The sequence below is a fragment of the Heterodontus francisci genome, chromosome 40 (assembly GCF_036365525.1).
Source record: "Heterodontus francisci isolate sHetFra1 chromosome 40, sHetFra1.hap1, whole genome shotgun sequence".
Classification (NCBI taxonomy): Eukaryota; Metazoa; Chordata; class Chondrichthyes; order Heterodontiformes; family Heterodontidae; genus Heterodontus; species Heterodontus francisci.
In genome coordinates, this window is record NC_090410.1 from 13,240,289 (window position 1) to 13,267,447 (window position 27,159).

The 27,159-nt window shown below is 48.0% G+C and overlaps 1 protein-coding gene across 2 annotated transcripts in view; it reads left to right on the forward strand.

The window, feature by feature from the left end:
* The window catches only part of LOC137353101 (mitogen-activated protein kinase kinase kinase kinase 5-like), a 143,546-nt gene that overhangs the window by 51,960 nt on the left and 64,427 nt on the right, over positions 1-27,159 (forward strand). For both annotated transcript variants that reach the window (XM_068019088.1, XM_068019089.1), the window contains exon 5: positions 22,806-22,861. In XM_068019088.1, coding sequence (XP_067875189.1) covers positions 22,806-22,861 — 56 coding nt within the window. The remainder of the gene's footprint in view (positions 1-22,805; positions 22,862-27,159) is intronic.

Sequence of the window (27,159 nt, forward strand, 5' to 3'; positions counted from 1 at the left end):
ACTGAGAGAGAGGTGCGTTACTGAGAGAGAGGTGCGTTACTGAGAGAGAGGTGAGTGACGGAGAGTGAGGTGAGTTACTGAGAATGAGCTGAGTTACTGAGAGAGAGGTGCGTTACTGAGAGAGAGGTGCGTTACTGAGAGAGAGGTGAGTGACGGAGAGTGAGGTGAGTTACTGAGAATGAGCTGAGTTACTGAGAGAGAGGTGCGTTACTGAGAGAGAGCTGAGTGACGGAGAGTGAGGTGAGTTACTGAGAATGAGCTGAGTTACTGAGAGAGAGGTGCGTTACTGAGAGAGGTGCGTTACTGAGAGAGAGGTGCGTTACTGAGAGAGAGGTGCGTTACTGAGAGAGAGGTGAGTGACGGAGAGTGAAGTGAGTTACTGAGAGGGAGGTGCGTTACTGAGAGAGAGGTGAGTGACGGAGAGTGAGGTGAGTTACTGAGAATGAGCTGAGTTACTGAGAGAGAGGTGCGTTACTGAGAGAGAGGTGCGTTACTGAGAGAGAGGTGAGTGACGGAGAGTGAGGTGAGTTACTGAGAGTGAGGTGAGTTATTGAGAGTGAGCTTAGTTATTGAGAGTGAGGTGAGTTACTGAGAGAGAGGTGAGTTCCTGAGAGTGAGGTGAGTTACTGAGAATGAGCTGAGTTACTGAGAATGAGCTGAGTTACTGAGAGAGAGGTGAGTTACTGAGAGTGAGGTGAGTTCCTGAGAGTGAGGTGAGTTCCTGAGAGTGAGGTGAGTTACTGAGAATGAGCTGAGTTACTGAGAGAGAGGTGCGTTACTGAGAGAGAGGTGAGTGACGGAGAGTGAAGTGAGTTACTGAGAGGGAGGTGAGTTACTGAGAATGAGGTGCGTTACTGAGAGAGAGGTGCGTTACTGAGAGAGAGGTGCGTTACTGAGAGAGAGGTGCGTTACTGAGAGAGAGGTGAGTGACGGAGAGTGAGGTGAGTGACGGAGAGTGAGGTGAGTTACTGAGAGTGAGGTGAGTTACTGAGAGTGAGGTGAGTTACTGAGAGTGAGGTGAGTTACTGAGAGTGAGGTGAGTTACTGAGAGAGAGGTGAGTTCCTGAGAGAGAGGTGAGTTACTGAGAGTGAGGTGAGTTACTGAGAGAGAGGTGAGTTACTGAGAGTGAGGTGAGTTACTGAGAGTGAGGTGAGTTACTGAGAGAGAGGAGAGTTACTGAGAGAGAGGAGAGTTACTGAGAGAGAGGAGAGTTACTGAGAGAGAGGTGAGTTACTGAGAGAGAGGTGAGTTACTGAGAGAGAGGTGAGTTCCTGAGAGAGAGGTGAGTTCCTGAGAGTGAGGTGAGTTCCTGAGAGAGAGGTGAGTTCCTGAGAGAGAGGTGAGTTCCTGAGAGAGAGGTGAGTTACCGAGAGTGAGGTGAGTTACTGAGAGTGAGGTGAGTTACTGAGAGAGAGGTGAGTTACTGAGAGTGAGGTGAGTTACTGAGAGTGAGGTGAGTTACTGAGAGTGAGGTGAGTTCCTGAGAGTGAGGTGAGTTACTGAGAGTGTGGTGAGAGTTACTGAGAGTGAGGTGAGTTACTGAGAGTGAGGTGAGTTCCTGAGAGAGAGGTGAGTTCCTGAGAGAGAGGTGAGTTCCTGAGAGAGAGGTGAGTTACTGAGAGAGAGGTGAGTTTCTGAGAGTGAGGTGAGTTTCTGAGAGTGAGGTGAGTTCCTGAGAGAGAGGTGAGTTACTGAGAGTGAGGTGAGTTACTGAGAGTGAGGTGAGTTCCTGAGAGTGAGGTGAGTTCCTGAGAGAGAGGTGAGTTACTGAGTGAGGTGAGTTACTGAGTGAGGTGAGTTACTGAGTGAGGTGAGTTCCTGAGAGTGAGGTGAGTTCCTGAGAGAGAGGTGAGTTCCTGAGAGAGAGGTGAGTTCCTGAGAGAGAGGTGAGTTCCTGAGAGTGAGGTGAGTTCCTGAGAGAGAGGTGAGTTCCTGAGAGAGAGGTGAGTTCCTGAGAGAGAGGTGAGTTACTGAGAGTGAGGTGAGTTCCTGAGAGAGAGGTGAGTTACTGAGAGTGAGGTGAGTTACTGAGAGTGAGGTGAGTTACTGAGAGTGAGGTGAGTTACTGAGAGAGAGGTGAGTTACTGAGAGTGTGGTGAGTTACTGAGAGAGAGGTGAGTTACTGAGAGTGAGGTGAGTTACTGAGAGTGAGGTGAGTTACTGAGAGTGAGGTGAGTTACTGAGAGTGAGGTGAGTTCCTGAGAGAGAGGTGAGTTCCTGAGAGAGAGGTGAGTTACTGAGAGTGAGGTGAGTTACTGAGAGTGAGGTGAGTTACTGAGAGTGAGGTGAGTTACTGAGAGTGAGGTGAGTTACTGAGAGTGAGGTGAGTTACTGAGAGAGAGGTGAGTTACTGAGAGTGTGGTGAGTTACTGACAGAGAGGTGAGTTACTGAGAGAGAGGTGAGTTACTGAGAGTGAGGTGAGTTACTGAGAGTGAGGTGAGTTCCTGAGAGAGAGGTGAGTTCCTGAGAGAGAGGTGAGTTACTGAGAGTGAGGTGAGTTACTGAGAGTGAGGTGAGTTACTGAGAGTGAGGTGAGTTACTGAGAGAGAGGTGAGTTACTGAGAGTGAGGTGAGTTACTGAGAGTGAGGTGAGTTACTGAGAGTGAGGTGAGTTACTGAGAGAGAGGTGAGTTACTGAGAGAGAGGTGAGGTACTGAGAGTGAGGTGAGGTGAGTTCCTGAGAGAGAGGTGAGTTACTGAGAGTGAGGTGAGTTACTGAGAGAGAGATGAGTTACTGAGAGAGAGGTGAGTTACTCAGAGTGAGGTGAGTTCCTGAGAGAGAGGTGAGTTCCTGAGAGAGAGGTGAGTTCCTGAGAGAGAGGTGAGTTACTGAGAGAGAGGTGAGTTACTGAGAGAGAGGTGAGTTACTGAGAGTGAGGTGAGTTCCTGAGAGAGAGGTGAGTTCCTGAGAGAGAGGTGAGTTACTGAGAGTGAGGTGAGTTACTGAGAGTGAGGTGAGTTACTGAGAGTGAGGTGAGTTACTGAGAGTGAGGTGAGTTACTGAGAGTGAAGTGAGTTTTGAGAGAGAGTTGAGTTACTGAGAGTGAGGTGAGTTACTGAGAGAGAGGTGAGTTACTGAGAGTGAGGTGAGTTACTGAGAGTGAAGTGAGTTACTGAGAGTGAAGTGAGTTACTGAGAGAGAGGTGAGTTACTGAGAGTGAAGTGAGTTACTGAGAGTGAAGTGAGTTACTGAGAGAGAGGTGAGTTACTGAGAGTGAAGTGAGTTACTGAGAGTGAGGTGAGTTACTGAGAGAGAGGTGAGTTACTGAGAGAGAGGTGAGTTCCTGAGAGTGAGGTGAGTTACTGAGAGAGAGGTGAGTTACTGAGAGAGAGGTGAGTTACTGAGAGAGAGGTGAGTTCCTGAGAGAGAGGTGAGTTACTGAGAGAGAGGTGAGTTACTGAGAGAGAGGTGAGTTACTGAGAGTGAGGTGAGTTCCTGAGAGAGAGGTGAGTTACTGAGAGTGAGGTGAGTTACTGAGAGAGAGGTGAGTTACTGAGAGTGAAGTGAGTTACTGAGAGAGAGGTGAGTTACTGAGAGTGAAGTGAGTTTTGAGAGAGAGTTGAGTTACTGAGAGTGAGGTGAGTTTCTGAGAGAGAGGTGAGTTACTGAGAGAGAGGTGAGTTACTGAGAGAGAGGTGAGTTCCTGAGAGAGAGGTGAGTTACTGAGAGTGAGGTGAGTTACTGAGAGTGAGGTGAGTTCCTGAGAGAGAGGTGAGTTACTGAGAGTGAGGTGAGTTACTGAGAGTGAGGTGAGTTACTGAGAGAGAGGTGAGTTACTGAGAGTGAGGTGAGTTCCTGAGAGAGAGGTGAGTTCCTGAGAGAGAGGTGAGTTACTGAGAGTGAGGTGAGTTCCTGAGAGAGAGGTGAGTTCCTGAGAGAGAGGTGAGTTACTGAGAGTGAGGTGAGTTACTGAGAGAGAGGTGAGTTACTGAGAGTGTGGTGAGTTACTGACAGAGAGGTGAGTTACTGAGAGAGAGGTGAGTTACTGAGAGTGAGGTGAGTTACTGAGAGTGAGGTGAGTTCCTGAGAGAGAGGTGAGTTCCTGAGAGAGAGGTGAGTTACTGAGAGTGAGGTGAGTTACTGAGAGTGAGGTGAGTTACTGAGAGTGAGGTGAGTTACTGAGAGAGAGGTGAGTTACTGAGAGTGAGGTGAGTTACTGAGAGTGAGGTGAGTTACTGAGAGTGAGGTGAGTTACTGAGAGTGAGGTGAGTTACTGAGAGAGAGGTGAGTTACTGAGAGAGAGGTGAGGTACTGAGAGTGAGGTGAGGTGAGTTCCTGAGAGAGAGGTGAGTTCCTGAGAGAGAGGTGAGTTACTGAGAGTGAGGTGAGTTACTGAGAGAGAGATGAGTTACTGAGAGAGAGGTGAGTTACTCAGAGTGAGGTGAGTTCCTGAGAGAGAGGTGAGTTCCTGAGAGAGAGGTGAGTTACTGAGAGAGAGGTGAGTTACTGAGAGAGAGGTGAGTTACTGAGAGTGAGGTGAGTTCCTGAGAGAGAGGTGAGTTCCTGAGAGAGAGGTGAGTTACTGAGAGTGAGGTGAGTTACTGAGAGTGAGGTGAGTTACTGAGAGTGAGGTGAGTTACTGAGAGTGAAGTGAGTTTTGAGAGAGAGTTGAGTTACTGAGAGTGAGGTGAGTTACTGAGAGAGAGGTGAGTTACTGAGAGTGAGGTGAGTTACTGAGAGTGAAGTGAGTTACTGAGAGTGAAGTGAGTTACTGAGAGAGAGGTGAGTTACTGAGAGTGAAGTGAGTTACTGAGAGTGAAGTGAGTTACTGAGAGAGAGGTGAGTTACTGAGAGTGAAGTGAGTTACTGAGAGTGAGGTGAGTTACTGAGAGTGAGGTGAGTTACTGAGAGAGAGGTGAGTTACTGAGAGAGAGGTGAGTTCCTGAGAGTGAGGTGAGTTACTGAGAGAGAGGTGAGTTACTGAGAGAGAGGTGAGTTACTGAGAGAGAGGTGAGTTCCTGAGAGAGAGGTGAGTTACTGAGAGAGAGGTGAGTTACTGAGAGAGAGGTGAGTTACTGAGAGTGAGGTGAGTTCCTGAGAGAGAGGTGAGTTACTGAGAGTGAGGTGAGTTACTGAGAGAGAGGTGAGTTACTGAGAGTGAAGTGAGTTACTGAGAGAGAGGTGAGTTACTGAGAGTGAAGTGAGTTTTGAGAGAGAGTTGAGTTACTGAGAGTGAGGTGAGTTTCTGAGAGAGAGGTGAGTTACTGAGAGAGAGGTGAGTTACTGAGAGAGAGGTGAGTTCCTGAGAGAGAGGTGAGTTACTGAGAGTGAGGTGAGTTACTGAGAGTGAGGTGAGTTCCTGAGAGAGAGGTGAGTTACTGAGAGTGAGGTGAGTTACTGAGAGTGAGGTGAGTTACTGAGAGAGAGGTGAGTTACTGAGAGTGAGGTGAGTTCCTGAGAGAGAGGTGAGTTCCTGAGAGAGAGGTGAGTTACTGAGAGTGAGGTGAGTTACTGAGAGTGAGGTGAGTTACTGAGAGTGAGGTGAGTTACTGAGAGTGAAGTGAGTTTTGAGAGAGAGTTGAGTTACTGAGAGTGAGGTGAGTTACTGAGAGAGAGGTGAGTTACTGAGAGAGAGGTGAGTTACTGAGAGAGAGGTGAGTTACTGAGAGTGAGGTGAGTTACTGAGAGTGAAGTGAGTTACTGAGAGAGAGGTGAGTTACTGAGAGTGAAGTGAGTTACTGAGAGTGAAGTGAGTTACTGAGAGAGAGGTGAGTTACTGAGAGTGAAGTGAGTTACTGAGAGTGAGGTGAGTTACTGAGAGAGAGGTGAGTTACTGAGAGAGAGGTGAGTTACTGAGAGTGAGGTGAGTTCCTGAGAGAGAGGTGAGTTACTGAGAGTGAGGTGAGTTACTGAGAGTGAGGTGAGTTACTGAGAGAGAGGTGAGTTACTGAGAGTGAAGTGAGTTACTGAGAGAGAGGTGAGTTACTGAGAGTGAAGTGAGTTTTGAGAGAGAGTTGAGTTACTGAGAGTGAGGTGAGTTACTGAGAGAGAGGTGAGTTACTGAGAGAGAGGTGAGTTACTGAGAGAGAGGTGAGTTCCTGAGAGAGAGGTGAGTTACTGAGAGTGAGGTGAGTTACTGAGAGTGAGGTGAGTTCCTGAGAGAGAGGTGAGTTCCTGAGAGAGAGGTGAGTTCCTGAGAGAGAGGTGAGTTCCTGAGAGAGAGGTGAGTTACTGAGAGAGAGGTGAGTTACTGAGAGTGAGGTGAGTTCCTGAGAGAGAGGTGAGTTCCTGAGAGAGAGGTGAGTTACTGAGAGTGAGGTGAGTTACTGAGAGTGAGGTGAGTTACTGAGAGTGAGGTGAGTTACTGAGAGTGAAGTGAGTTTTGAGAGAGAGTTGAGTTACTGAGAGTGAGGTGAGTTACTGAGAGAGAGGTGAGTTACTGAGAGTGAGGTGAGTTACTGAGAGTGAAGTGAGTTACTGAGAGTGAAGTGAGTTACTGAGAGAGAGGTGAGTTACTGAGAGTGAAGTGAGTTACTGAGAGTGAAGTGAGTTACTGAGAGTGAAGTGAGTTACTGAGAGAGAGGTGAGTTACTGAGAGTGAAGTGAGTTACTGAGAGTGAGGTGAGTTCCTGAGAGAGAGGTGAGTTACTGAGAGAGAGGTGAGTTACTGAGAGAGAGGTGAGTTACTGAGAGTGAGGTGAGTTCCTGAGAGAGAGGTGAGTTACTGAGAGTGAGGTGAGTTACTGAGAGAGAGGTGAGTTACTGAGAGAGAGGTGAGTTACTGAGAGTGAAGTGAGTTACTGAGAGCGAGGTGAGTTACTGAGAGTGAAGTGAGTTTTGAGAGAGAGTTGAGTTACTGAGAGTGAGGTGAGTTTCTGAGAGAGAGGTGAGTTACTGAGAGAGAGGTGAGTTACTGAGAGAGAGGTGAGTTACTGAGAGTGAGGTGAGTTACTGAGAGTGAGGTGAGTTCCTGAGAGAGAGGTGAGTTACTGAGAGTGAGGTGAGTTACTGAGAGTGAGGTGAGTTACTGAGAGAGAGGTGAGTTACTGAGAGTGAGGTGAGTTACTGAGAGTGAGGTGAGTTACTCAGAGTGAGGTGAGTTACTGAGAGTGAGGTGAGTTACTGAGAGTGAAGTGAGTTTTGAGAGAGAGTTGAGTTACTGAGAGTGAGGTGAGTTACTGAGAGAGAGGTGAGTTACTGAGAGAGAGGTGAGTTACTGAGAGAGAGGTGAGTTACTGAGAGTGAGGTGAGTTACTGAGAGTGAAGTGAGTTACTGAGAGAGAGGTGAGTTACTGAGAGTGAAGTGAGTTACTGAGAGTGAAGTGAGTTACTGAGAGTGAAGTGAGTTACTGAGAGAGAGGTGAGTTACTGAGAGTGAAGTGAGTTACTCAGAGTGAGGTGAGTTACTGAGAGAGAGGTGAGTTACTGAGAGAGAGGTGAGTTACTGAGAGTGAGGTGAGTTCCTGAGAGAGAGGTGAGTTACTGAGAGTGAGGTGAGTTACTGAGAGTGAGGTGAGTTACTGAGAGAGAGGTGAGTTACTGAGAGTGAAGTGAGTTACTGAGAGAGAGGTGAGTTACTGAGAGTGAAGTGAGTTTTGAGAGAGAGTTGAGTTACTGAGAGTGAGGTGAGTTACTGAGAGAGAGGTGAGTTACTGAGAGAGAGGTGAGTTACTGAGAGTGAAGTGAGTTACTGAGAGTGAAGTGAGTTACTGAGAGTGAAGTGAGTTACTGAGAGAGAGGTGAGTTACTGAGAGTGAAGTGAGTTACTGAGAGTGAGGTGAGTTCCTGAGAGAGAGGTGAGTTACTGAGAGAGAGGTGAGTTACTGAGAGAGAGGTGAGTTACTGAGAGTGAGGTGAGTTCCTGAGAGAGAGGTGAGTTACTGAGAGTGAGGTGAGTTACTGAGAGAGAGGTGAGTTACTGAGAGAGAGGTGAGTTACTGAGAGTGAAGTGAGTTACTGAGAGCGAGGTGAGTTACTGAGAGTGAAGTGAGTTTTGAGAGAGAGTTGAGTTACTGAGAGTGAGGTGAGTTTCTGAGAGAGAGGTGAGTTACTGAGAGAGAGGTGAGTTACTGAGAGTGAGGTGAGTTACTGAGAGTGAGGTGAGTTCCTGAGAGAGAGGTGAGTTACTGAGAGTGAGGTGAGTTACTGAGAGTGAGGTGAGTTACTGAGAGAGAGGTGAGTTACTGAGAGTGAGGTGAGTTACTGAGAGTGAGGTGAGTTACTCAGAGTGAGGTGAGTTACTGAGAGTGAGGTGAGTTACTGAGAGTGAAGTGAGTTTTGAGAGAGAGTTGAGTTACTGAGAGTGAGGTGAGTTACTGAGAGAGAGGTGAGTTACTGAGAGAGAGGTGAGTTACTGAGAGAGAGGTGAGTTACTGAGAGTGAGGTGAGTTACTGAGAGTGAAGTGAGTTACTGAGAGAGAGGTGAGTTACTGAGAGTGAAGTGAGTTACTGAGAGTGAAGTGAGTTACTGAGAGTGAAGTGAGTTACTGAGAGAGAGGTGAGTTACTGAGAGTGAAGTGAGTTACTGAGAGTGAGGTGAGTTACTGAGAGAGAGGTGAGTTACTGAGAGAGAGGTGAGTTACTGAGAGTGAGGTGAGTTCCTGAGAGAGAGGTGAGTTACTGAGAGTGAGGTGAGTTACTGAGAGTGAGGTGAGTTACTGAGAGAGAGGTGAGTTACTGAGAGTGAAGTGAGTTACTGAGAGAGAGGTGAGTTACTGAGAGTGAAGTGAGTTTTGAGAGAGAGTTGAGTTACTGAGAGAGAGGTGAGTTACTGAGAGAGAGGTGAGTTACTGAGAGAGAGGTGAGTTCCTGAGAGAGAGGTGAGTTACTGAGAGTGAGGTGAGTTACTGAGAGTGAGGTGAGTTCCTGAGAGAGAGGTGAGTTACTGAGAGTGAGGTGAGTTCCTGAGAGAGAGGTGAGTTCCTGAGAGAGAGGTGAGTTCCTGAGAGAGAGGTGAGTTACTGAGAGTGAGGTGAGTTCCTGAGAGAGAGGTGAGTTACTGAGAGTGAGGTGAGTTACTGAGAGTGAGGTGAGTTACTGAGAGAGAGGTGAGTTACTGAGAGTGTGGTGAGTTACTGAGAGAGAGGTGAGTTACTGAGAGAGAGGTGAGTTACTGAGAGTGAGGTGAGTTACTGAGAGTGAGGTGAGTTACTGAGAGTGAGGTGAGTTCCTGAGAGAGAGGTGAGTTCCTGAGAGAGAGGTGAGTTACTGAGAGTGAGGTGAGTTACTGAGAGTGAGGTGAGTTACTGAGAGAGAGGTGAGTTACTGAGAGTGAGGTGAGTTACTGAGAGTGAGGTGAGTTACTGAGAGAGAGGTGAGTTACTGAGAGAGAGGTGAGGTACTGAGAGTGAGGTGAGGTGAGTTCCTGAGAGTGAGGTGAGTTCCTGAGAGTGAGGTGAGTTCCTGAGAGTGAGGTGAATTCCTGAGAGTGAGGTGAGTTACTGAGAGAGAGGTGAGTTACTGAGAGAGAGTTGAGTTACTGAGAGAGAGTTGAGTTACTGAGAGAGAGGTGAGTTACTGAGAGTGAAGTGAGTTTTGAGAGAGAGTTGAGTTACTGAGAGAGAGGTGAGTTACTGAGAGAGAGTTGAGTTACTGAGAGAGAGTTGAGTTACTGAGAGAGAGGTGAGTTACTGAGAGTGAAGTGAGTTTTGAGAGAGAGTTGAGTTACTGAGAGTGAGGTGAGTTACTGAGAGTGAAGTGAGTTTTGAGAGAGAGATGAGTTACTGAGAGAGAGGTGAGTTACTGAGAGTGAGGTGAGTTCCTGAGAGAGAGGTGAGTTCCTGAGAGAGAGGTGAGTTCCTGAGAGAGAGGTGAGTTACTGAGAGAGAGATGAGTTACTGAGAGAGAGGTGAGTTACTGAGAGTGTGGTGAGTTACTGACAGAGAGGTGAGTTACTGAGAGAGAGGTGAGTTACTGAGAGTGAGGTGAGTTACTGAGAGTGAGGTGAGTTACTGAGAGTGAGGTGAGTTCCTGAGAGAGAGGTGAGTTCCTGAGAGAGAGGTGAGTTACTGAGAGTGAGGTGAGTTACTGAGAGTGAGGTGAGTTACTGAGAGAGAGGTGAGTTACTGAGAGTGAGGTGAGTTACTGAGAGTGAGGTGAGTTACTGAGAGAGAGGTGAGTTACTGAGAGAGAGGTGAGGTACTGAGAGTGAGGTGAGGTGAGTTCCTGAGAGAGAGGTGAGTTACTGAGAGTGAGGTGAGTTACTGAGAGAGAGATGAGTTACTCAGAGTGAGGTGAGTTCCTGAGAGAGAGGTGAGTTCCTGAGATAGAGGTGAATTCCTGAGAGAGAGGTGAGTTACTGAGAGAGAGGTGAGTTACTGAGAGAGAGGTGAGTTACTGAGAGTGAGGTGAGTTCCTGAGAGAGAGGTGAGTTCCTGAGAGAGAGGTGAGTTACTGAGAGTGAGGTGAGTTACTGAGAGTGAGGTGAGTTACTGAGAGTGAAGTGAGTTTTGAGAGAGAGTTGAGTTACTGAGAGTGAGGTGACTTACTGAGAGAGAGGTGAGTTACTGAGAGAGAGGTGAGTTACTGAGAGTGAGGTGAGTTACTGAGAGTGAAGTGAGTTACTGAGAGTGAAGTGAGTTACTGAGAGAGAGGTGAGTTACTGAGAGTGAAGTGAGTTACTGAGAGTGAAGTGAGTTACTGAGAGAGAGGTGAGTTACTGAGAGTGAAGTGAGTTACTGAGAGTGAGGTGAGTTACTGAGAGAGAGGTGAGTTACTGAGAGAGAGGTGAGTTCCTGAGAGTGAGGTGAGTTACTGAGAGAGAGGTGAGTTACTGAGAGAGAGGTGAGTTCCTGAGAGAGAGGTGAGTTACTGAGAGAGAGGTGAGTTACTGAGAGTGAGGTGAGTTCCTGAGAGAGAGGTGAGTTACTGAGAGTGAGGTGAGTTACTGAGAGAGAGGTGAGTTACTGAGAGTGAAGTGAGTTACTGAGAGAGAGGTGAGTTACTGAGAGTGAAGTGAGTTTTGAGAGAGAGTTGAGTTACTGAGAGTGAGGTGAGTTTCTGAGAGAGAGGTGAGTTACTGAGAGAGAGGTGAGTTACTGAGAGAGAGGTGAGTTCCTGAGAGAGAGGTGAGTTACTGAGAGTGAGGTGAGTTACTGAGAGAGAGGTGAGTTACTGAGAGTGAGGTGAGTTCCTGAGAGAGAGGTGAGTTCCTGAGAGAGAGGTGAGTTACTGAGAGTGAGGTGAGTTACTGAGAGTGAGGTGAGTTACTGAGAGTGAAGTGAGTTTTGAGAGAGAGTTGAGTTACTGAGAGTGAGGTGAGTTACTGAGAGAGAGGTGAGTTACTGAGAGAGAGGTGAGTTACTGAGAGAGAGGTGAGTTACTGAGAGTGAGGTGAGTTACTGAGAGTGAAGTGAGTTACTGAGAGAGAGGTGAGTTACTGAGAGTGAAGTGAGTTACTGAGAGTGAAGTGAGTTACTGAGAGAGAGGTGAGTTACTGAGAGTGAAGTGAGTTACTGAGAGAGAGGTGAGTTACTGAGAGAGAGGTGAGTTACTGAGAGAGAGGTGAGTTACTGAGAGTGAGGTGAGTTCCTGAGAGAGAGGTGAGTTACTGAGAGTGAGGTGAGTTACTGAGAGAGAGGTGAGTTACTGAGAGTGAAGTGAGTTACTGAGAGAGAGGTGAGTTACTGAGAGTGAAGTGAGTTTTGAGAGAGAGTTGAGTTACTGAGAGAGAGGTGAGTTACTGAGAGAGAGGTGAGTTACTGAGAGTGAGGTGAGTTACTGAGAGTGAGGTGAGTTCCTGAGAGAGAGGTGAGTTACTGAGAGTGAGGTGAGTTCCTGAGAGAGAGGTGAGTTCCTGAGAGAGAGGTGAGTTACTGAGAGTGAGGTGAGTTCCTGAGAGAGAGGTGAGTTACTGAGAGTGAGGTGAGTTACTGAGAGTGAGGTGAGTTACTGAGAGTGTGGTGAGTTACTGAGAGAGAGGTGAGTTACTGAGAGAGAGGTGAGTTACTGAGAGTGAGGTGAGTTACTGAGAGTGAGGTGAGTTACTGAGAGTGAGGTGAGTTCCTGAGAGAGAGGTGAGTTCCTGAGAGAGAGGTGAGTTACTGAGAGTGAGGTGAGTTACTGAGAGTGAGGTGAGTTACTGAGAGAGAGGTGAGTTACTGAGAGTGAGGTGAGTTACTGAGAGAGAGGTGAGTTACTGAGAGAGAGGTGAGGTACTGAGAGTGAGGTGAGGTGAGTTCCTGAGAGTGAGGTGAGTTCCTGAGAGTGAGGTGAGTTCCTGAGAGTGAGGTGAGTTACTGAGAGAGAGGTGTGTTACTGAGAGAGAGGTGAGATACTGAGAGTGAGGTGAGTTACTGAGAGAGAGGTGAGTTACTGAGAGAGAGTTGAGTTACTGAGAGAGAGTTGAGTTACTGAGAGAGAGGTGAGTTACTGAGAGTGAAGTGAGTTTTGAGAGAGAGTTGAGTTACTGAGAGTGAGGTGAGTTACTGAGAGTGAAGTGAGTTTTGAGAGAGAGATGAGTTACTGAGAGAGAGGTGAGTTACTGAGAGTGAGGTGAGTTCCTGAGAGAGAGGTGAGTTCCTGAGAGAGAGGTGAGTTCCTGAGAGAGAGGTGAGTTACTGAGAGAGAGATGAGTTACTGAGAGAGAGGTGAGTTACTGAGAGTGAGGTGAGTTACTGAGAGAGAGGTGAGTTACTGAGAGTGAGGTGAGTTCCTGAGAGAGAGGTGAGTTCCTGAGAGAGAGGTGAGTTCCTGAGAGAGAGGTGAGTTACTGAGAGTGAGGTGAGTTACTGAGAGTGAAGTGAGTTTTGAGAGAGAGTTGAGTTACTGAGAGTGAGGTGAGTTACTGAGAGAGAGGTGAGTTACTGAGAGAGAGGTGAGTTACTGAGAGAGAGGTGAGTTACTGAGAGTGAGGTGAGTTACTGAGAGTGAAGTGAGTTACTGAGAGAGAGGTGAGTTACTGAGAGTGAAGTGAGTTACTGAGAGTGAAGTGAGTTACTGAGAGAGAGGTGAGTTACTGAGAGTGAAGTGAGTTACTGAGAGTGAGGTGAGTTACTGAGAGAGAGGTGAGTTACTGAGAGAGAGGTGAGTTACTGAGAGAGAGGTGAGTTACTGAGAGTGAGGTGAGTTCCTGAGAGAGAGGTGAGTTACTGAGAGTGAGGTGAGTTACTGAGAGAGAGGTGAGTTACTGAGAGTGAAGTGAGTTACTGAGAGAGAGGTGAGTTACTGAGAGTGAAGTGAGTTTTGAGAGAGAGTTGAGTTACTGAGAGTGAGGTGAGTTACTGAGAGAGAGGTGAGTTACTGAGAGAGAGGTGAGTTACTGAGAGTGAGGTGAGTTACTGAGAGTGAGGTGAGTTCCTGAGAGAGAGGTGAGTTCCTGAGAGAGAGGTGAGTTACTGAGAGTGAGGTGAGTTCCTGAGAGAGAGGTGAGTTACTGAGAGTGAGGTGAGTTACTGAGAGTGAGGTGAGTTACTGAGAGTGTGGTGAGTTACTGACAGAGAGGTGAGTTACTGAGAGAGAGGTGAGTTACTGAGAGTGAGGTGAGTTACTGAGAGTGAGGTGAGTTACTGAGAGTGTGGTGAGTTACTGACAGAGAGGTGAGTTACTGAGAGAGAGGTGAGTTACTGAGAGTGAGGTGAGTTCCTGAGAGAGAGGTGAGTTACTGAGAGAGAGGTGAGTTACTGAGAGAGAGGTGAGTTACTGAGAGTGAGGTGAGTTACTGAGAGTGAGGTGAGTTACTGAGAGAGAGGTGAGTTACTGAGAGAGAGGTGAGTTACTGAGAGAGAGGTGAGTTACTGAGAGTGTGGTGAGTTACTGACAGAGAGGTGAGTTACTGAGAGAGAGGTGAGTTACTGAGAGTGAGGTGAGTTACTGAGAGTGAGGTGAGTTACTGAGAGTGAGGTGAGTTACTGAGAGTGAGGTGAGTTCCTGAGAGAGAGGTGAGTTCCTGAGAGAGAGGTGAGTTACTGAGAGTGAGGTGAGTTACTGAGAGAGAGGTGAGTTACTGAGAGTGAGGTGAGTTACTGAGAGAGAGGTGAGTTACTGAGAGAGAGGTGAGGTACTGAGAGTGAGGTGAGGTGAGTTCCTGAGAGTGAGGTGAGTTCCTGAGAGTGAGGTGAGTTCCTGAGAGTGAGGTGAGTTACTGAGAGAGAGGTGAGTTACTGAGAGAGAGGTGTGTTACTGAGAGAGAGGTGAGATACTGAGAGTGAGGTGAGTTACTGAGAGAGAGGTGAGTTACTGAGAGAGAGTTGAGTTACTGAGAGAGAGTTGAGTTACTGAGAGAGAGGTGAGTTACTGAGAGTGAAGTGAGTTTTGAGAGAGAGTTGAGTTACTGAGAGTGAGGTGAGTTACTGAGAGTGAAGTGAGTTTTGAGAGAGAGATGAGTTACTGAGAGAGAGGTGAGTTACTGAGAGTGAGGTGAGTTCCTGAGAGAGAGGTGAGTTCCTGAGAGAGAGGTGAGTTACTGAGAGAGAGTTGAGTTACTGAGAGAGAGGTGAGTTACTGAGAGTGAGGTGAGTTCCTGAGAGAGAGGTGAGTTCCTGAGAGAGAGGTGAGTTACTGAGAGAGAGGTGAGTTACTGAGAGTGAGGTGAGTTACTGAGAGTGAGGTGAGTTACTGAGAGTGAAGTGAGTTTTGAGAGAGAGTTGAGTTACTGAGAGTGAGGTGAGTTACTGAGAGTGAAGTGAGTTTTGAGAGAGAGATGAGTTACTGAGAGAGAGGTGAGTTACTGAGAGTGAGGTGAGTTCCTGAGAGAGAGGTGAGTTCCTGAGAGAGAGGTGAGTTACTGAGAGTGAGGTGAGTTCCTGAGAGTGAGGTGAGTTACTGAGAGTGAGGTGAGTTACTGAGAGAGAGGTGAGTTACTGAGAGAGAGGTGAGTTACTGAGAGAGAGGTGAGTTACTGAGAGTGAGGTGAGTTCCTGAGAGAGAGATGAGTTCCTGAGAGAGAGGTGAGTTACTGAGAGTGAGGTGAGTTTCTGAGAGTGAGGTGAGTTTCTGAGAGTGAGGTGAGTTACTGAGAGTGAAGTGAGTTACTGAGAGTGAAGTGAGTTACTGAGAGAGAGGTGAGTTACTGAGAGAGAGGTGAGTTACTGAGAGTGAGGTGAGTTACTGAGAGTGAGGTGAGTTACTGAGAGAGAGGTGAGTTACTGAGAGAGAGGTGAGTTACTGAGAGAGAGGTGAGTTACTGAGAGTGAGGTGAGTTACTGAGAGTGAAGTGAGTTACTGAGAGTGAAGTGAGTTACTGAGAGTGAAGTGAGTTACTGAGAGTGAGGTGAGTTACTGAGAGAGAGGTGAGTTACTGAGAGAGAGGTGAGTTACTGAGAGAGAGGTGAGTTACTGAGAGTGAGGTGAGTTCCTGAGAGAGAGGTGAATTACTGAGAGTGAGGTGAGTTACTGAGAGAGAGGTGAGTTACTGAGAGTGAAGTGAGTTACTGAGAGAGAGGTGAGTTACTGAGAGTGAAGTGAGTTTTGAGAGAGAGTTGAGTTACTGAGAGTGAGGTGAGTTACTGAGAGAGAGGTGAGTTACTGAGAGAGAGGTGAGTTCCTGAGAGAGAGGTGAGTTACTGAGAGTGAGGTGAGTTACTGAGAGTGAGGTGAGTTCCTGAGAGAGAGGTGAGTTACTGAGAGTGAGGTGAGTTACTGAGAGTGAGGTGAGTTACTGAGAGAGAGGTGAGTTACTGAGAGTGAGGTGAGTTCCTGAGAGAGAGGTGAGTTCCTGAGAGAGAGGTGAGTTACTGAGAGTGAGGTGAGTTACTGAGAGTGAGGTGAGTTACTGAGAGTGAAGTGAGTTTTGAGAGAGAGTTGAGTTACTGAGAGTGAGGTGAGTTACTGAGAGAGAGGTGAGTTACTGTGAGAGAGGTGAGTTACTGAGAGAGAGGTGAGTTACTGTGAGAGAGGTGAGTTACTGTGAGAGAGGTGAGTTACTGAGAGAGAGGTGAGTTACTGAGAGTGAGGTGAGTTACTGAGAGTGAAGTGAGTTACTGAGAGAGAGGTGAGTTACTGAGAGTGAAGTGAGTTACTGAGAGTGAAGTGAGTTACTGAGAGAGAGGTGAGTTACTGAGAGTGAAGTGAGTTACTGAGAGTGAGGTGAGTTACTGAGAGAGAGGTGAGTTACTGAGAGAGAGGTGAGTTACTGAGAGAGAGGTGAGTTACTGAGAGTGAGGTGAGTTCCTGAGAGAGAGGTGAGTTACTGAGAGTGAGGTGAGTTACTGAGAGAGAGGTGAGTTACTGAGAGTGAAGTGAGTTACTGAGAGAGAGGTGAGTTACTGAGAGTGAAGTGAGTTTTGAGAGAGAGTTGAGTTACTGAGAGTGAGGTGAGTTACTGAGAGTGAGGTGAGTTACTGAGAGTGAGGTGAGTTACTGAGAGAGAGGTGAGTTACTGAGAGTGTGGTGAGTTACTGAGAGAGAGGTGAGTTACTGAGAGAGAGGTGAGTTACTGAGAGTGAGGTGAGTTACTGAGAGTGAGGTGAGTTACTGAGAGTGAGGTGAGTTACTGAGAGAGAGGTGAGTTACTGAGAGTGTGGTGAGTTACTGAGAGAGAGGTGAGTTACTGAGAGAGAGGTGAGTTACTGAGAGTGAGGTGAGTTACTGAGAGTGAGGTGAGTTACCGAGAGTGAGGTGAGTTCCTGAGAGAGAGGTGAGTTACTGAGAGTGAGGTGAGTTACTGAGAGTGAGGTGAGTTACTGAGAGAGAGGTGAGTTACTGAGAGTGAAGTGAGTTACTGAGAGAGAGGTGAGTTACTGAGAGTGAGGTGAGTTACTGAGAGTGAGGTGAGTTACTGAGAGAGAGGTGAGTTACTGAGAGTGAGGTGAGTTACTGAGAGTGAGGTGAGTTACTGAGAGTGAGGTGAGTTACTGAGAGTGAGGTGAGTTACTGAGAGAGAGGTGAGTTACTGAGAGAGAGGTGAGTTACTGAGAGTGAGGTGAGTTCCTGAGAGAGAGGTGAGTTACTGAGAGTGAGGTGAGTTACTGAGAGTGAGGTGAGTTACTGAGAGTGAGGTGAGTTCCTGAGAGAGAGGTGAGTTACTGAGAGTGAGGTGAGTTCCTGAGAGAGAGGTGAGTTCCTGAGAGAGAGGTGAGTTACTGAGAGTGAGGTGAGTTACTGAGAGTGAGGTGAGTTACTGAGAGTGAGGTGAGTTACTGAGAGAGAGGTGAGTTCCTGAGAGAGAGGTGAGTTCCTGAGAGTGAGGTGAGTTACTGAGAGTGAGGTGAGTTACTGAGAGTGAGGTGAGTTACTGAGAGTGAGGTGAGTTACTGAGAGAGAGGTGAGTTACTGAGAGAGAGGTGAGGTACTGAGAGTGAGGTGAGGTGAGTTACTGAGAGTGAGGTGAGTTACTGAGAGTGAAGTGAGTTTTGAGAGAGAGGTGAGTTACTGAGAGAGAGGTGAGTTACTGAGAGTGAGGTGAGTTACTGAGAGAGAGGTGAGGTACTGAGAGAGAGGTGAGGTACTGAGAGTGAGGTGAGGTGAGTTACTGAGAGTGAAGTGAGTTTTGAGAGAGAGGTGAGTTACTGAGAGAGAGGTGAGTTACTGAGAGAGAGGTGAGTTACTGAGAGTGAGGTGAGTTACTGAGAGAGAGGTGAGTTACTGAGAGTGAGGTGAGTTTCTGAGAGTGAGGTGAGTTTCTGAGAGTGAGGTGAGTTTCTGAGAGTGAGGTGAGTTCCTGAGAGAGAGGTGAGTTACTGAGAGTGAGGTGAGTTACTGAGAGTGAGGTGAGTTACTGAGAGTGAGGTGAGTTCCTGCGAGAGAGGTGAGTTACTGAGTGAGGTGAGTTACTGAGAGTGAGGTGAGTTCCTGAGAGAGAGGTGAGTTCCTGAGAGAGAGGTGAGTTACTGAGAGTGAGGTGAGTTACTCAGAGTGTGGTGAGTTCCTGAGAGAGAGGTGTGTTACTCAGAGTGAGGTGAGTTCCTGAGAGAGAGGTGAGTTCCTGAGAGTGAGGTGAGTTCCTGAGAGAGAGGTGAGTTCCTGAGAGAGAGGTGAGTTACTGAGAGAGAGGTGAGTTACTGAGAGTGAGGTGAGTTCCTGAGAGTGAGGTGAGTTCCTGAGAGAGAGGTGAGTTACTGAGAGTGAGGTGAGTTACTGAGAGTGTGGTGAGTTACTGAGAGTGTGGTGAGTTACTGACAGAGAGGTGAGTTACTGAGAGAGAGGTGAGTTACTGAGAGTGAGGTGAGTTCCTGAGAGTGAGGTGAGTTCCTGAGAGAGAGGTGAGTTACTGAGGGTGAGGTGAGTTACTGAGGGTGAGGTGAGTTACTGAGAGAGAGGTGAGTTACTGAGAGTGAGGTGAGTTACTGAGAGAGAGGTGAGGTACTGAGAGTGAGGTGAGGTGAGTTCCTGAGAGTGAGGTGAGTTCCTGAGAGTGAGGTGAGTTACTGAGAGAGAGGTGTGTTACTGAGAGAGAGGTGAGTTCCTGAGAGTGAGTTGAGTTACTGAGAGAGAGATGAGTTACTGAGAGAGAGGTGAGTTACTGAGAGTGAAGTGAGTTTTGAGAGAGAGTTGAGTTACTGAGAATGAGGTGAGTTACTGAGAGTGAAGTGAGTTTTGAGAGAGAGATGAGTTACTGAGAGTGAGGTGAGTTCCTGAGAGAGAGGTGAGTTACTGAGAGTGAGGTGAGTTACTGAGAGTGAGGTGAGTTACTGAGAGTGAGGTGAGTTCCTGAGAGAGAGGTGAGTTACTGAGAGTGAGGTGAGTTACTGAGAGTGAGGTGAGTTACTGAGAGTGAGGTGAGTTCCTGAGAGAGAGGTGAGTTACTGAGAGTGAGGTGAGTTACTGAGAGTGAGGTGAGTTACTGAGAGTGAGGTGAGTTACTGAGAGTGAGGTGAGTTACTGAGAGTGAGGTGAGTTCCTGAGAGAGAGGTGAGTTCCTGAGAGAGAGGTGAGTTTCTGAGAGTGAGGTGAGTTCCTGAGAGAGAGGTGAGTTACTGAGAGTGAGGTGAGTTACTGAGAGTGAGGTGAGTTACTGAGAGTGAGGTGAGTTACTGAGAGTGAAATGAGTTTTGAGAGAGAGTTGAGTTACTGAGAGAGAGGTGAGTTACTGAGAGAGAGGTGAGTTACTGAGAGAGAGGTGAGTTACTGAGAGTGAAGTGAGTTACTGAGAGTGAGGTGAGTTACTGAGAGTGAGGTGAGTTACTGAGAGTGAGGTGAGTTCCTGAGAGAGAGGTGAGTTCCTGAGAGAGAGGTGAGTTCCTGAGAGAGAGGTGAGTTCCTGAGAGAGAGGTGAGTTACTGAGAGTGAGGTGAGTTACTGAGAGTGAGGTGAGTTCCTGAGAGAGAGGTGAGTTGCTGAGAGAGAGGTGAGTTACTGAGAGTGAGGTGAGTTACTGAGAGTGAGGTGAGTTACTGAGAGTGAGGTGAGTTCCTGAGAGAGAGGTGAGTTCCTGAGAGAGAGGTGAGTTACTGAGAGTGAGGTGAGTTCCTGAGAGAGAGGTGAGTTACTGAGAGTGAGGTGAGTTACTGAGAGTGAGGTGAGTTACTGAGAGTGAGGTGAGTTACTGAGAGTGAAGTGAGTTTTGAGAGAGAGTTGAGTTACTGAGAGTGAGGTGAGTTACTGAGAGAGAGGTGAGTTACTGAGAGAGAGGTGAGTTACTGAGAGTGAAGTGATTTACTGAGAGAGAGGTGAGTTACTGAGAGTGAAGTGAGTTACTGAGTGTGAGGTGAGTTACTGAGAGAGAGGTGAGTTACTGAGAGTGAAGTGAGTTACTGAGAGTGAGGTGAGTTACTGAGAGAGAGGTGAGTTACTGAGAGTGAAGTGAGTTACTGAGAGAGAGGTGAGTTACTGAGAGTGAGGTGAGTTACTGAGAGTGAGGTGAGTTACTGAGAGTGAGGTGAGTTACTGAGAGTGAGGTGAGTTACTGAGAGTGAAGTGAGTTACTGAGAGAGAGGTGAGTTACTGAGAGTGAAGTGAGTTACTGAGAGTGAGGTGAGTTACTGAGAGAGAGGTGAGTTACTGAGAGAGAGGTGAGTTACTGAGAGAGAGGTGAGTTACTGAGAGTGAGGTGAGTTACTGAGAGTGAGGTGAGTTACTGAGAGAGAGGTGAGTTACTGAGAGTGAGGTGAGTTACTGAGAGTGAGGTGAGTTACTGAGAGAGAGGTGAGTTACTGAGAGTGAGGTGAGTTCCTGAGAGAGAGGTGAGTTACTGAGAGTGAAGTGAGTTACTGAGAGTGAAGTGAGTTACTGAGATAGAGGTGAGTTCCTGAGAGAGAGGTGAGTTACTGAGAGTGAAGTGAGTTACTGAGAGTGAGGTGAGTTACTGAGAGAGAGGTGAGTTACTGAGAGTGAGGTGAGTTCCTGAGAGAGAGGTGAGTTACTGAGAGAGAGGTGAGTTACTGAGAGTGAGGTGAGTTACTGAGAGAGAGGTGAGTTACTGAGAGAGAGGTGAGTTACTGAGAGTGAAGTGAGTTACTGAGAGTGAGGTGAGTTACTGAGAGAGAGGTGAGTTACTGAGAGAGAGGTGAGTTACTGAGAGTGAGGTGAGTTACTGAGAGTGAGGTGAGTTACTGAGAGAGAGGTGAGTTACTGAGAGTGAGGTGAGTTACTGAGAGTGAGGTGAGTTACTGAGAGAGAGGTGAGTTACTGAGAGTGAGGTGAGTTCCTGAGAGAGAGGTGAGTTACTGAGAGTGAGGTGAGTTCCTGAGAGTGAGGTGAGTTACTGAGAGTGAGGTGAGTTACTGAGAGTGAGGTGAGTTACTGAGAGAGAGGTGAGTTACTGAGAGTGAGGTGAGTTCCTGAGAGAGAGGTGAGTTACTGAGAGAGAGGTGAGTTACTGAGAGAGAGGTGTGTTACTGAGAGTGAGGTGAGTTACTGAGAGTGAGGTGAGTTACTGAGAGAGAGGTGAGTTACTGAGAGTGAGGTGAGTTCCTGAGAGAGAGGTGAGTTACTGAGAGAGAGGTGAGTTACTGAGAGAGAGGTGTGTTACTGAGAGTGAGGTGAGTTACTGAGAGAGAGGTGAGTTACTGAGAGAGAGGTGAGTTACTGAGAGTGAGGTGAGTTACTGAGAGTGAGGTGAGTTACTGAGAGAGAGGTGAGTTACTGAGAGAGAGGTGAGTTACTGAGAGTGAGGTGAGTTACTGAGAGTGAGGTGAGTTACTGAGAGAGAGGTGAGTTACTGAGAGTGAGGTGAGTTCCTGAGAGAGAGGTGAGTTACTGAGAGTGAGGTGAGTTACTGAGAGTGAGGTGAGTTCCTGAGAGTGAGGTGAGTTACTGAGAGTGAGGTGAGTTACTGAGAGTGAGGTGAGTTACTGAGAGTGAGGTGAGTTACTGAGAGAGAGGTGAGTTACTGAGAGTGAGGTGAGTTCCTGAGAGAGAGGTGAGTTACTGAGAGAGAGGTGAGTTACTGAGAGAGAGGTGAGTTACTGAGAGTGAGGTGAGTTACTGAGAGTGAGGTGAGTTACTGAGAGTGAGGTGAGTTACTGAGAGTGAGGTGAGTTACTGAGAGAGAGGTGAGTTACTGAGAGAGAGGTGAGTTACTGAGAGAGAGGTGAGGTACTGAGAGTGAGGTGAGGTGAGGTACTGAGAGTGAGGTGAGGTGAGTTACTGAGAGTGAGGTGAGTTACTGAGAGTGAAGTGAGTTTTGAGAGAGAGGTGAGTTACTGAGAGAGAGGTGAGTTACTGAGAGTGAGGTGAGTTACTGAGAGAGAGGTGAGGTACTGAGAGTGAGGTGAGGTGAGTTACTGAGATTGAAGTGAGTTTTGAGAGAGAGGTGAGTTACTGAGAGAGAGGTGAGTTACTGAGAGTGAGGTGAGTTACTGAGAGTGAGGTGAGTTACTGAGAGTGAGGTGAGTTACTGAGAGTGAGGTGAGTTACTGAGAGAGAGGTGAGTTACTGAGAGCGAGGTGAGTTACTGAGAGAGAGGTGAGGTACTGAGAGTGAGGTGAGTTACTGAGAGAGAGGTGAGTTACTGAGAGTGAGGTGAGTTCCTGAGAGTGAGGTGAGTTCCTGAGAGTGAGGTGAGTTACTGAGAGTGAGAGTGAGGTGAATTAATGAGAATGTGAGAAAGGTGAGTTATTGGGCCATCCCATTTGACCCTGGGCTGTGCCTTCGCCTTGTGGTCACGAGTCTGTTCTCTGGACCAGCTTTGACCAGTTTAATTTGATATCTAAATGGTGTGATGTTGCTCCACATAACCAGATTGCCCAGGAACACCTACCTGAGGGAGATGCAATGTAGATAATGTGAAGCCTGTAACACAACACAGAGTGAGTTATACAATGGTGCTCCACACCCCCAGTCCCTGACCCCCGGGCCAGGGGGCAGTATTAGAACCACTGGTCTTTTTGATGTATATAAAGATCTAGATCTAGAGTTGGCATAATTTCAAAGTTTGCAGATGATTCTTAACTTATACATGTCGTAAATACTGGGAAGGATAGTGGCAGATCTCTGGAGGGTGTAGACTGGTGAAACGGGCAGGCCCACGGCGGATACAATTTAATGCAGAAATGTGTGGATGATGCATTTTTGCGGAAAGATTAAAGAGAGGCAATAGAATCAAAATGGTACAATTTTAAAAGGGGGTGTCGGAACAGAGAGACCTTGGGGTTCACATACACAACTCTTTGAGGTGGCGGGACTAATTGAGAAGGCTGTGTAAAAAAAAAAAGGGGGAAATGGGATCCATGGCTTTATAAGTAGAGGCAGTTGAGCAAAGATAAGGGGTTAAATCTGGAACCTTAGTGATTGATGAGGCTCAGCACCCACTAGGGCGTACCTTGTATTTTGGAGTCACAGATCCAGGCATATTCCCAAATTGCTGTGGCCTTGCCAGATGTGAAATAGGGAAACTAAATTAAAGAGCACATCTGTGATTCCAACTGTGACTGTCGCTTCGGGATGTGAAACTGAAGACATCCCCTTTTATTTCTGATAACACAAAGACCTTTTTTGCAATGTGTAACTAACCAGCATTAACTTCTGTTTTCTTTTTCTCCTGCCAGTAACTGGCCCGCTCTCCGAGTTACAGATTGCTTATATCAGCAGAGAGACGCTACAGGTGAGAGGCAGTGCTGAACAGTTTGACCACTTGTAGTGTGGGCGACGCAGCGAAGTGAGCGGCCCTTGCGATTGGCTGTCCGTGACTCGTGTCCGAAGGAGGCCTCCTCCACCATAAACTCCGCGTTGCCCATCTCGGTCTCAAATTTGACAAGCGGTCAATAACCTTTCACCCCCAGGAGTGTGTGTGTCACGCAATGGACAGTTTTGGACTTCTAAAACTCTCAAGAAGCCCTTGGAAAAGACAAAAGGTCATTGGGTTCCATCGAAGCTGCTCAGTTCATGTGCGGCCTGCCCTATCTGTACATCTAATCAACACCTGCCCCCCAAATGGAATCAAGGGAAAATGGGATTAGAATAGTCAGGTGCTTGATGGCCGGCACAGACACGATGGGCCGAATGGTCTGTCTCTGTGCTGTATAACTTATGACCAGGATACAAACTCTACCCCCACACCTTCAGTTTCAACAGTGATCTGTTGGCCTCTGACGGCAATCCTACCCTCTCTATCCAATGACGTTCCGGAGTATGGTAATGTAGTGCCTATGTTAGTGGGCTAGTAATCTAAAGAGTGTGGGTTCAAACCTGATTATCATGAGGGCACAGCGTTTGCTACCCAGGGATCCGGCAAGCAGCTCAGGAGGAGGAAGAGGAGGAGGAGGAAGGGAAGAGGCAGCTGGCACATCCCTGTTCCGACCAGACTGCCCCTGATTGCCTTATTTGACTGCGGTTCCATGAACACAACACCAAATCCCCAATGTACAATAGTCCCACACCTTAGCAACCCTCTGTTACAAACCATCGTCCTCTCGGTCACAATGTTGAAATAAAATAAACATTAAACAACCGTTCCAAACCAACTTTATCCAATATTCCGTACAAAAGTCAACTAATCACCCTTGTCCATTCCCTTCGTGCTTGTCTTGTGGGTGCTTTTACCTGGCCAAGTGCTCCTACGCAATGCTGTCCCAGGTGGCTGCAGCAGGGTTGGTGGAAGGCTGTTGATTTTCACTGGGGGAGACTTCAAATGGCCTTTCAGGATGACCTTGAGCAGTTCTGGGTCTGCAAGGCCCAGCTTCAGACTGCCCTGTCTTGGCATGGATGGCAGCAGTCTGGGCTAGATGACTGGAAGCAGCAGGAGCACTGGCGGGAGTGGCAGTGATGGGGGCACGAATGCTGTCATCCTGAGAGAGGGCAGCAGGTTTGTGTTCCACACTGCCACTCGCCCCTGGGGGCAGTGCCACAGCAATCCTAATGATCAACCGGAGCACAGATTGCCGAAAGCACTGGCATCCACCGCCATGATGGCAACAGGCTGAGGCTCAGTGTGATCTTCCACTTCAGTGCTCTTCTTAGCTGTGACAAAAGCTGAGACATTGGCCCTCGCATTCCGCATCATTGTCGACTCAGCAAACGTTCACATGGAGTCCGCCACCACTTCCGCGCTGGAAAGGATGGGCTTCAAGCTCTGCGCAAAGCTCTGTGCCAAGTTAGAGCTGGCCTCCTCCATGCTCCTTGACATTGACAGCAGGCTTTCTGGGAAGCCCGCCATTGCACCAAGCATTTCCTTGTGCATGTCCTTTTTCTATACACCGCCCCCATCGAAGTCCTCATCTCAGTCCCCTGGGAGCAGAGCTCATGCACCACCCAATCCTCAGGGAAGATGGCACCCATACTATCCTTTCCTCCTACCCTGGTTGCTGCCCACTTATGCCCAGTGGCTGACCACATGCAGATCCCGTCTCTGTGCGCCCCTCTTAAAGTATGTGCGGTGTCAGTATCAGGGCCTGTATCTGAGCTGGTGGCTGTGAGTGTGAAAGTCAGTGACTGTGTTTCTTCTTCATCAGTCTCCTGTTCCTCTCGCACTTCATACTCCCTTGGCCAGATGGCAGCTCTTGGGCATCTGAAAGGATAAAGACAGGCAGCAGGGTTGTAGTGAGGGAAGCGGGGGAAAGCAAGAGGTGTATGCTTAAACCATCTGCAGCTTGCAAAGCACAAGAGATCGGGGCGGGGGTGGGGGGTGGTGAGGGTGGGAGTGGGATGTGAGAAGGTGAATTGGACAGGAACCATCACCCTCTGTGCTTTCAGGTCTGTCGCTTGCCATACCTCATTTGTGGCCGCATCAATGATTGTAACCATGGGGATTAGCCCATGCAACTGTGCCTGTTCCGCTCCGGTTAGGTGCTGCTGCCCCCAATTATGGGCCACCTTGTCCTGCAAAAGAGAGAGGGAAGTGCGTCAGCGAATGTGGTGCAATGTGTTTGGGTGATGTGCTTGCCACAGTTGAATAGCTGCGAGATGTGAGTGTGAGGCTTGCACAGTGCTAAGTGTGAGTTATGAGTCATGCTGGACAGAGAGGGTTGGTGGGCGAGTGAAGGGGGTGTGGTGAATGGAGCAGAGAGGTTGATTTGTGAGGATATGGCATGTGAAGATACATTCACTGACCTTGACCACTTGTGTAAGGTCATTGAACATTTCGCAGGGCCTCGGGGCTACCAGCATTTGTTGCCCATCCCTAATTGCCCTGAGTGCCTTGCTGGGCCATTGCAGAAGGCAGTTAAAAGCCAACCACATCGCTGTGGGTCTGCAGTCACATGTAGGACAGACCAGGTAAGGATGGCAGATTTCCTTCCCTAAAGGACATTAGTGAACCAGATGGGTTTTTACAACAATCGATGATAGGTTCATGGCACCATTACTGAGACTAGCTTTCAATTCCAGATTTTTATGAATGAATTGAATTTCTTAATGAATTGAATTTAAATTCCACCAGCTGCCGTGGTAGGATTTGAACCCTTGTCCCAGGGCATTAGTGTGGAACTCTGGATTACTAGTTCAGTGACATTACCACTACGCCACCGTCTCCCTCCATCAGGAGGGCCTCCTTGGCCCCTGAAGGAAGAGGATCTCTCTGCTCCTGTCCACCTTTAAGATCCCCAGTGCTGCATCAGAAAACCTAGGGGGCCACGTTCTCCAGTCCGTTGTGCCATTTCCACTCCTCTTGCTGTTCGCTCTTCAGTCACCAGTTCCCACACCTGCTGCAGCCAGAATGCACCTCGCCTTTAAGAGATACGGTCTGGCTTTAAGTGGTGCAGGCTAGCTTTAAGTGGTGCTAGCCCCACACGGTCTGGGGCCCCCTGCTGAGGCGTGCAGCCGCCCCATTACGCACTTAGCGCTGGGCTGCACACTGCTATCATTTAAATTAGAACAAAGCTTGCACGCTGCCTGTATAGCAACAAAGGGGCGGGGCAGGCTAGTCGTGCAACGCGATTCCCGTGCCTGACTGCCAGCCTCATCCAATCCCCCTGTGTGTCTCGATGTTCTTCGATCTAATTGGTCGAGGGAGCCTTGCCCTGTTCACACACACCACAGATTCCCCGCAGAGCACCGCACTGGATCAGAACGTCAGATGACAGCAAGTCGCTGCTCAAAAGCCCACTAAAACTCTGCGGCAAGCTGTCAGTGTAGTGGACAGCATGCACCGTATCTCTACTGCTGACTTCAAAATCCTTGATTCATTCAAATGGGAATTAAATAGATTACTTACAGGTAATATTTTGGGACGCAGTAAATGAGCAACTTGAGACATGAACTGTGGTAAGTGTAGCACGCTTGGGAGGGACATTGGATCTATGGTTCCCAAAACTCTGCACCACTCGGGGTGTCCCTCACCTCATGGGTCTGTTGTAGACTCTGATAGAGATTGGTCAACAGCTCCATTGTTATTATATCATGTGCCTACCGGGATGGTAGAAGGCGAACTAGATGGGATTTGGTCTGTTTCTTTATGTGGGAATTCCTCTGTTTTTAGGCTGGCATTTCAGTGCAATAGTGCGAGGGTGCGACTCTTTCTCTTTGATGGGACACTAAACTGAGGTCACATCCATCCGCTTGATAGATTTGTAAGCGATTCTATGGCACTATTCAATGAAGAGCTGGGGAGGTGTCCTAGCCAACATTTATCCTCCAACCAACATCACTAAAATAGCCTTCTCCCCGTAGCCCTGCACATTCTTCCTTTTCAGCTAACAATCCAATTCCCTCTTGAATGCCTCGATTGAATCTGCCTCCACCACACTCTCAGGCAGTGCATTCCAGACCCTGCCCACTCGCTGCGTGAAAAGGTTTTTCCTCGTGTCGCCGTTGCTTCTTTTACCAATTACTTTAAATCTGTGCCCTCTCGTTCTCAATCCTTCCACCAATGGGAACAGTTTCTCTCTATCTACTCTGTCCAGACCCCCACATGATTTTGAACACCTCTATCAAATCTCCTCTCAACCTTCTCTTCTCCAAGTAACA